This window comes from Poecilia reticulata, linkage group LG20 (genome assembly GCF_000633615.1).
Source record: "Poecilia reticulata strain Guanapo linkage group LG20, Guppy_female_1.0+MT, whole genome shotgun sequence".
NCBI lineage: Eukaryota > Metazoa > Chordata > Actinopteri > Cyprinodontiformes > Poeciliidae > Poecilia > Poecilia reticulata.
The window spans coordinates 10,709,551-10,720,005 of NC_024350.1; the positions used below are offsets into that span (position 1 = coordinate 10,709,551).

Sequence of the window (10,455 nt, forward strand, 5' to 3'; positions counted from 1 at the left end):
CTAGCCAATAGATGTACAGAAATTCACATTTGATTCTCACCAGGCTCATAAACTAAGCAGCTGACAAAGCCATGACTTACAGAAGCCTCAAAGTTTTTTTTCACTAACCACAGAGTGGATGTCTTTAGCTGCACCTAATGAATGTACTTAAATGGTTTATAAATTACTTTAAGTGTGCAATGTGCAAAGGTGGAGGGATGGAAAACGTTTAGGCAATTAGATAAAGAATAGGGTCTGTGAATGACAATATTTTGCTATTCTACTTCTTTTTTCTTTAACTCAAAAACACTTCAAATCAAACCGCATCTCAGATTGCGTGTGAAACTTGGTAATCAGACTTTGTCACAAGAAACTGACAGCCCTGTTTCCTGTGACTGGGCTTAAAGCTTAAAATGAGATCCTTTACCTCATTTCACTTTTACGTAAATAATATAGTAACATCAATAATCTGGTATTGCCTTGGTTTAGTATCTATATTTTCAACTATCAGGTTCTAACAGTGTTTACTAAAAAAAAAAGTGCTAGCGATTTCTGACTCACACTGAACAAAACAAAACTAAAAGTTAAACACAGAGTGTTAAATTGTGAGAAAATAAAGTATCCCCAACTCTACAACCCACAAGGGGACCATTTATCTACCGGATGAGACGGCAGCCAGAGTGTTTTAATCTGCCTCATATTTATTTAGTGAGATACTGTCTCAACTTTTTCTTTAGCCAACAAGCAACAACAGTTTGAATGTTTTTACATCATGGTTATTTTGCCCCTTAACCATTTTGTACTTGCCATTTCATATATGGACCATGCACTTGAGAGGATAGACCAGTCATGGAGCTTTTCAGCAATTGTTAGTATTTAAACAGAAAATGCGTTCTGGCATATGTAATACTTTGCTCTTGTAGAACAGGAGCTTCAACAATCTATTTAATTTCTTCATAAACATCAAAGTAAATATCTTAAAGACGATTTATCAAGTTTGTATCACTACTCAGCTTCATAGCTACCACTCTAGGGCTTTAGGCAAAAAGGCTTTTCCTGTCTTCCTGCCATATTGACAAAATTCCTCCAAACAATACCTTTGCTTTTCCCTTTTTGACTAAACGCCATCAAAGGCTGAATATACTTGTTAAATTATGGGAGATTAAAACTTCAGCAACTGGCTCATCTTTTTGGTTGGCATTTTGGATTTAGCCATAAAAGAGATGGACAGAGTTGTGTACCTGTGTCGCTGATGTCCAAAATTGTTTGACAACTTGAAGAAAAAAAACATCTCAGTTTTTATCCATTTTGACCCAAATGCTTTAGTATTATTTAGTGTCAATTACAGAAATATTAATAACTTTATCATCCCTTTGACCAGTAACACTTTTGATTGTTCAGCACTGATGCCGATATTTTGTATTAATACTGTAGTGCTTATGTTATGTGCTTATGCAATATGTTGAAATTACATAATGCCTAGTTCACAAAGCCAGATTTTTATGTGGAATTTTGCCGAAAATCTTAAGAACGCCTCAATTATCGGGATAATGTTAAGAGATATTCCTGCCATGTGTTGTGTATCTAGAGGGATCTCGTCCACTTGGATGGACGTCAGGACCACTCCAATCTAAAATCAGGGTTATTCAACATGTTTTATTATCTTGGTCTGTGTTCCCCGAGAAGAAATGACAATGCAGCCTGTTGAATGTGACGTTTAGCCAATCAGAAAGCAAGGTGAATCTGTATGTCTTGGATTCAATCTGTATGTCTTGGAGCTGAATCCAAGACATACAGAAGACAAGACAGCTGCCAGGGTGCATCAGAAAGTCCGGCGGACCTTGGAGACATATTTCTTTTGTTCTTTCCTCTGTTAAATATAGTTCAGAAACTATCGCCATTGCTTCTTCTAATACATCATGTTTGCTTATTCTGAACTCACTTTTTGTCTCAAGAGTTTTTATGAGATTTCCTGTCTGACATCTGAATGTTGGTGAGTGAAAATCAGTTTGTAGGCTCGACACGACACACTGTGCAACCAGACCTGTTAAGCGTAAGATCTTTTTACCATCTCGTGTTGTCTTTCAAAATTCAAGTCCTGAAAATTGGTCGATAAGTTTAAAGTCTTTCTGTGTGAACCACAGCAAGTTGGCATTAAGTCAACTTTATCAAAGCGGAAATTTATCCATGCTTTTACAACTACAAACATTTCCTCCTAGCATAGATGCAGTCTGATGCTCAAGAGAAGAAGGATCTTAGACAATCTTTTATGCAATTTCAACATATTGCATAAGCACTGTCCCTCAACTAATTAGGAAGAGGTGACATTCACACCAGAGGAAAAAAAGTAACTGCCTTAGTATGTATGAGTTCTGAAAGGAATGCACCTTCCGATTGGGTATTTAGCTCTTCTGGCCAAACCTGATTATTTAATATACCACTTGACTCAATTTTAACAAAGTTATCTGCTTTCAGACATATGTGAGAAAAATCTCATTTCCCCTCATTCTCTGATATATGGCAAAGAAACTGGTTTCAATGCCATGTTCAGATATATGGCACTGAATGTGCAAAAGCCCTGGAATAAATGGAACGGTACTCAATTCTCATTTTCAGATCAGGCCTCTATAAAAAAAAAAAAAAGGTTGATCCAAGAGAAAATGAAACTACTACCCATGGTAACAAAACAATGTTTTGAGTAAGTAGATACAATTTAACACATGCCTCCAACAACTCATGCAGATATATGGATTAGTGGAGCACAGTACACAATGGTAAAAAATATTGTTCTCTTATTTGAAACAAAAAGGAAGTTTAGTCAGCAGGAACAAAAACCCCTTTAAATTAATGTTTTGCTGTGGGACTGGAACAACATCAGAAGATGTCTTTTCAGTCTTTCCCTCAGGGTATCAGGAAGTGAGGTATCACCTTTTTTTGTTTTCTTTACCCGGAATCAGTAGACATATTAATGGTGAGTCACTCCAGAAGATATTTATAGTAACCTCCATGCAATACACAGAACAAGACTCAGCTACCTCGATTAAGAGAGACAAAGGAAAGATAACATAACACCCCTCCTCTCTGTACCAAGATATGGTAATATAAAATCTGCTGATCTGCTAGGAAATTATTCAGCTGAAGAAAATTTGAAAAAGTTTTATTATATGCCAGTAAAAGCTTGTGTCTAAATATGGTAAATTATTTTTTTTTATGTTGGTGGATTCATCCAAAGATTATAGAAAAACTACTGTGAATTATGTATGAGATATTTGTATTTTGTTTGCAATGTGTCAAAATGTGAAAACAACTTCAATTATCTTACATACATTTTTCTGCCAACATAACAATTGCACCAGTTTTTATAAGACCAATTTTATTGGCCTAAAAGCAGTCTGTGGGGTTTCTCGTACTTAAATGTGTTAGGCAAGTGACCAATCGCTTAATAAAGTGTTATCCATGTACTGATGTACAGGTTCCATAAATGCAACCTCCTCCCACAAATCCAACTAGCCAACATATCAACTCCTAAAGCCATTAAATTATCATAATTTACAAAATCATGCAAAGTTGGCATTTTTAATGGACTTTTAATGCAACATTTAGAGCAGGGGTCACCAACTCCAGTCCTCGAGGGCTACTGTCCTGCAACTTTTAGATGTGTCTCTGCTCAAACACACCTGGATCAAATAAACTGCTCATTTCCAGCCTATTGCAGAGAGGAATGAATGCTGGTGAGGAAATTCAGACATTTTGAAGCAGAGGTGAATCTAAAAGTTGCAGGATGGTAGCCCTTGAGGACTGGAGTTGGTGACCCCTGGTTTAGAGCAACTTTGCATTAAAAGGAACTCGAAAGAGGGAACATGTGACCCCTGTCCTGGCCTCACTTCACTGGCTGCCTGTATATTTTAGAATTCATTTTAAAATTCTTATTTTTGTTTTTAAATCACTACATAATCTTGCCCCGGCTTACCTCTCTGAGCTTCTTCACCCCTACGTACCTTATCGGTCTCTCAGGTCAGCAGATCAGCTGCTCTTGGAGGTACCGAGATCCAGGAGGAAGCTCAGAGGGGACAGGGCTTCCTTGGCCCAAAGTTATGGAACGCCTTGCCTTTGCAGGTCAGAGAGGCCCCTTCACTGTCCACTTTTAAATCTCGTCTTAAAACCCATTTATTTCACTTGGCTTTTAACACCAGCGGGATCTAGTTTTAAAATGTGTTTTTGTTTTTAAACTGCAAGAGTTTTTTTTTGTTCTTTTTTTTTTGTTATGTTGTGTTTTTTTACTGTACAGCACTTTGTATCAGCTGTGGTTGTTTTAAAGTGCTTTATAAATAAAGTTGGATTGGATTGGATAAAAGTGTCATTATTTACCGAATGACACTTCATGACAACAGTCATAAACATTCATAAATACTTATTTATGTTCATGACAGGTGTTATGTCATGTTTATGACAGTGTCATGTCAGTCTTATGCACACCCCTTCAAATAAAGTGTTACCCAGTGCATGTTTTTGCATGTTGCTGCAATCTGGTTACATTCTCAAGCCTCACCCTGAAATTGTTCCATTGCACTGTCTTGTTATTTACAGACTGAGGTTACTTTTGAAATCACTTTAGTGTAGTAAGTAACCCTATAATAATGCCTTCATTAGCCTTCACACCCTATCTCAGTGGCTCAATCTGGTGATTTGATTCAGAATGCCAGTTCCTAAAGAAAGCAAGTACTACTTTCTAAAGCGAAACAGCAGGAGATGTAGCCTAAAGGCATGAGAAGAAAAGGCGCTGGTAGATTCCCTGCTCCTGCAATCCAAGAGAACAGTTTGAACATGCACACACTCCTAACATGTGCCTCTTCAGCACAGTTCTTAAAAACACAACATGGTGAAAATTATTAACTTTAAATGAGCCTTCATTGGGACAACTTTGTGTTTCTAGGCATGTGTGAATAAGCAGTGTTGTAAACTGGTGTATTCTTTATTCTTTATTGGTGTATTTTTTTTAAGTTTGCAAATCATACAGACTGCACATTTAAAGAGTTTTGATAGAGAAAATGTAGCTACCTGCTTTTTATTTATTTGCAGGTTTGTCTCATTTGGTGTCATAAGATCAATATCCAGATCTCTCCAGAAAGCAAACTAATACTGAGCAGCAAAGCTGTACGGAGTAAAACCTGCTTTGAACCTTACTTTGCCCCCAGGCTTAACACCACAGCCAGGTGGACAGTAATCCAACCAGACTACAGCTTAGATAAAGAACTACACCTTTGAATCTTCAGAGCTCTTGGCTTTACATACATGAGGCTATTTTGAGGATGTGTAATCCAAACCTAAGTGTAACCCCAACACAGCACCAATAAGCACCTGCTACTAAGTGAGCATTTGTGGGGCTAAAAAAAATTTTAAAATAAAAATTAAGCCAAATCAAACTTTTGCCAATTTCCACAAACGAGAAACACTTCAAAGAATATGCCTCTGTTAAGAATGCTCTTAAATATTTACAATAATGCTATTTTATAATAATATCTTCCATGTTTCGTCTTCTGTGTCAGCAGCATTAATAAATAAGACTCTCACCATGCTATCATCTAATATCCATGGCATGGCTGATAAAAAATTCAACAGTGTTCTTTGAAATATGTCTTGTTTGAAATTTCAATCCTGTGAGCTCAATTTTGTTTAACTTTACACATATTTTAGAAATAATTTTAGCTGGCAGCTATAATATTTTAAGCAACAATTTAGCTTGAAACATCTTATATTTGTTTTTTTCTGCAGAGAATGTGAATAGTATTTTTTTAGAGGAAAGCAAAATAGTTTGCTATAAAAGTACCATGCATAAAACATACAGGACATAGTTTACAAAGTCTGATGTGAATACCAAATTATTATCACAACTACGCCTGTCACAATAACAAATTTTGCCATACGATAAATTGTCCCAGAAGTTATTGCACTAAATTATAATATCGTCATTTTGGGAGCAATTTCCAGTAACATACTAGTAATGGCAAAATAACACATGAACAAATTCTCAAAGATCAGTAAACTTTAGATTCTTATGAACTGAGAGACATTCTAAATATCTAAAGTAAGTTAAACAACTTGTCCTTCAAAAAAAGGGGGGCTAGTTAAGACCAATGCGCCGGAGTGAAGACCTTTGTCATCCAGCGTTTGGTTGAAAGAGAGAGAGAGAGAAAAAAGACAAAAATAATAAATTATGCAAGTGAAAATTATTGAGTTTGCTTTAATTTATCACGCAATAAGTTGGAGAACTAACAGAAGCAAAACAGCCTACTTATTTTAAAAGGACTTATGCTGCATTTAATTCAGTTGTTAGGACTTTTTGGTTGCATGTTGTGAAAGCACTAGTCGCCACAAAAAGGGATTTAGTTCAGTTTCTAAACCTTCTGCAATCAGATTGGCCTTTTAGCCATGTTAATATCATAAACTGTATTTGAGTCTATGTGGTTAATAATGGTGATGTAGTTCACTGCACTGGGCTAATATAAGGGAAACCACAAGCACTTAGTACACTCAATAAAAAAGAAAAAAAAAAAGAAAGTCATTTGTCGTTTCCGCTCTAAACTGAACTTTCTATTGCTCATTTCAGTGTTCATGAAAACTTCTAAATTTTGCATGGGAGGGCCTCAGGCAGGACATTTTTGAAACAATGTACTCATGTGCTGCAGATTAGTACCTATTTAGTAGTAGGTATTATCAATACCTACTAGCAGGTAGGTATTGATAATACATTTGCATGTTTTATACTGCACTTATGAATTTTATACATCCAGCAAATTATACTACTGCTGTTGTTCTGGGTACAGCTTCTGAAGTCCACAGTGATAAGCCTGACAGAAATTATTCTAATTCAGCAACTTCCCCATTTGAACTGTTATCTACTATTAATCCAATATCCACTATTAAAAGTGGTTTGAAGCCACACATATCTTTACTGTAAGTTTTGCTACAATGATCTGTCTAGTAATTTGAAAAAAATAAAATAAAATAAAAAAGTGATTTTTTTTTTCTTTCAAAATTCACTCAGCTCACTGAAATATATTTTGTTACAGCTGGTCCCAATTTATGATCCCTCTTGAAAAAAATCTTCCTGCTCCTTAAAGCTTCCAGTTTTTTTTTTTTGTTTTTTGTTTTTTCAAAGCTTCCAGTTTTGAGGAGCTATTGAACATAGACATCAACATTCAAGGATTGGTACCTTTCATTATAGCAATCCTTTAAAATTTAATTTAAAACCAAGTTAAATGCAGCAGGTTAACACACATTAAGACGTATCTTTCTTTATTCAAACAGTTTTGCTTTCCTTCCGTCATCTCTGTGCGACAATCTGCTTAGCTTCAAATGCGACACAATAATTGCGCTGTGATGTCAACTCGAGCAGCCAACAGAAACACAGAGACCTGTTGAGGGAAGCTAGACCATGGAAAAAGATTTAAATCCCAAACGATTCAGCTACCTTCTGTCACCTGAAGTATCTGCTCCAAGACCAACACAACTACTTCAGACTTTGGTCACAACGTTGTCGGACACGAGTGAAATCAGTGCACTACATTGCAAGAGTTTTTCATTGTAAATGCAATGACGACGTTTTTTATCGTACAATAATAATTTATGTCGGTACTGTCCAATGTGTTTTTGCAAATACTGCTTATTTGCAACGTAAATTAGGAGGAATGGGATACCCCAATGTGCCCAATGGAAGCAATATAAGAGAGTTTTCCAGCACAACACTGATGGCTAATGCCTCCAAGCTTGGTGTATAATTTGAAGCATCCCTTTTAGCTTCGGTCTATTTCACATTTTTTAAAAGAATCTGAACTGTAATTAATGATCTCTAGTTCAAAATCTAAAATACTTGAACTAGTTAATTCTACATTAAATAGAACAGCTTGCGATTGATCACATTATTCCATTTCTTCATTGCTACGTTTCTCCATCTACATCTCTCTATCTGAAAGAGAACATTTTAAATTTCTTGTCCTGTTTTTCACATGTTACATAACAAAAGTCACTGTTTTTCGCAAAATGGGTTTTGTTTGAAAAGTGGACGTGTGCTCCAGCAAGGGGAAGAAGTTTTCAGAAGTGGGTCACCCGGGGAATCAGTTGTGAAAGAACCGCCTCTGATTATCAAAAACAATATCAGTAAACTTTGAATTAGGTGCATCATTTCAGTATGTTAAAAAAGGAATTGAAGAACCTCTGAGATTACATGCCTTGTTTGGTTTATCATCCTTGTTGTAGGGCGTATTAACATATTTACAATGGTGCCAGATATACGTGTATGCTTTCTGACTGTAAAGTTCTTTTCAGTCAACATTTAGCAAAAGCAGAAAGGAAATCAGTGATAAGATGCCTTGCATGGTCAAATGTTCTTTCCTGATACAGAACTATACAGGCTTGTCCTATATATGCACAACAGGAAGTCAAAGAGGAGTTAACAACCCAAGCAGGCAAGCACATTCATTTCAAAGCATACATCAGCACTGAATAATTCCTGCAATACTAAAGCTTCATTACTGTTACATCTCAGTAGATTTGCCATACAGTGACACTGACAGGAGATCTAACCACTGGAGTTATGTCATCACGTGTAACAACACAAAGCCTCGTGGTTTTGACAGCAAATGTGACTTAAAGTGGAACATCAAATAGTCGACGGGGGGGAAAAAATAAGTGTGGATCATCATCAAGGCATTAGACGATCTGACTTACCGAGTGATTGATCCCCCACATGAGCACGCTTAGCAGAGGGTCGCTGGCACGGAAGAGCTTCACTTTCTGAGCGACGAAGTGTTTCTTCTTCGTCTTCGTTTTGCTCGCAATAGATGCGGCGATGCTGGCCGCCGAAGCCATGTTTCAAGCAAACTGGGTGGTTGCTGCAGTCCGTCCGATGGATGATGTGTAGAGAGCGTCTCCGCTTGAAGCTGGCACTGTGGCCTCACGATGTAGTAGTGTTAACACTATTCATTTAGCCACCTAACAAACCGAATGGGCCGAGTGTTCTTTTAATGCCAGCTACAGTTTGGGTTCCGTCTTAAGAAAGGATGAGACAAAGCTAACAATGCTGGTCTCCTGCACCTAAAGCCGTCCTCCGCCTCCCTCAGCCCACATCAACACTCTTCCTTCCTCGACTCGTCTGGAGCCCTCACTGAGCTGGCGTTAGCATAGCTAGCTACACGGGACAGCAAACACTAAGTGTTAATATAGTAAAATAGTAAATATAAAACACTGACAACTGGAGAAAGGGTAAATTCCCGTGGGAAATGGCGAACAAGCTAGGTTTTATCTGCAAAAGGGAAGATTAATATGACAAATGAATGCCGCTAAACGACTAACCAGGCAAACAGCTATAGCCAATCCGACCTTCGGTGGCCATATGACGGTACAAAGCAGAAGCAGGCTCCGCCGCTCACTGCCGCTTCGCTACCGTTAGCTCGCAAGCTAACCAGCGCTACTACTAGCCAGCTTTCAAGGTCCTCCTACGCGTTTGTAATCAGTCCGAAGAGATGACAGGGGCGTATCCTGTCATATCCATGCGCTGTTCGAAATAAAACACCGACCAGCAGATAATACGACGTTAATGTCCACCGGAGGTCAGCTCCAACTACGCAGCACTGATGTTCATGTGTGCTGCTGTCAAATGACAGCTCGACGGATGGGAGGTGACAGTCCGAGCCGTGCAATGTCTGCTGCTGCGCTGATTCGCCGCACCTCCCTCTCTTCTCACTCATTCTTCCCCTGTTCTTCACTAGCACATACTAGTTTTTTATTTATTTTTTTTTTTTTTTATATATATTCCTAAATTAAAATTAATGTTTAACTACACACCAAGCATTCCACATTGTGTGCTTTCTTTTCTATGTAATTTAAAGCTTTTGTTTAAATAGTGATGCATCAGCAGAATCCCACCGGACATTCCCAGTCCTGGGTTTGCTTAGGATGAGATAAATCACAGGCTCTCTTTTCAGGAAGCTGCGCGATTATGTCCCTCACTACCAGAGAGGTAATGTCTGTAGAGGTCATTTCGTTTTCTGGCGCATACTACGCTGTTTCCACTGGCACATTGCTGTGTCAGTACCTCTGTAAAAGCTGGAGGCCTCAATGTGCTGATGCTGTTTAGACCTCATTTGTTTTATGAGTCACTCTTCATAACAGCACATTTAAAACCTGCCTCCCCTGTTGCCTACGCAGGTCAAGTCACCCTCCTTTTTTTTTTCTTTTTTTTTTTTAACAAATCACACAAACAAATGATTTCTCAACGTTTGCTTGCATAATTTTGTCAATAATCACAATAACGGGCTCCTGTACAATCTGAAAACAAAATTTATTTACATCATTTTTATTTACAGACTTTATCCCGTTATATAAAAGTTTCATGCATCCATCCATCCATCCATCCAGCCAGCCAGCCAGCCAGCCTGTGGGTGCGCATGCAGCCACCAACATTAAATCCATAGTCAA

At 37.7% G+C, this 10,455-nt stretch overlaps 1 protein-coding gene across 4 annotated transcripts in view; it reads right to left on the reverse strand.

Moving 5' to 3' along the window:
- The window catches only part of pip4k2aa (phosphatidylinositol-5-phosphate 4-kinase, type II, alpha a), a 32,422-nt gene extending 22,742 nt beyond the window's left edge, over positions 1 to 9,680 (reverse strand). For 2 of the 4 annotated variants that reach the window (XM_017301941.1, XM_008438571.2), the window contains exon 1: positions 8,707 to 9,680. In XM_017301941.1, the coding sequence (XP_017157430.1) occupies positions 8,707 to 8,847 (141 nt within the window). In that variant the 5' untranslated portion in view covers positions 8,848 to 9,680. The remainder of the gene's footprint in view (positions 1 to 8,706) is intronic. The other 2 variants (XM_008438572.2, XM_008438570.2) reach the window with 1 other exon arrangement.
- Between the last annotated feature and the right edge of the window lie 775 nt (positions 9,681 to 10,455).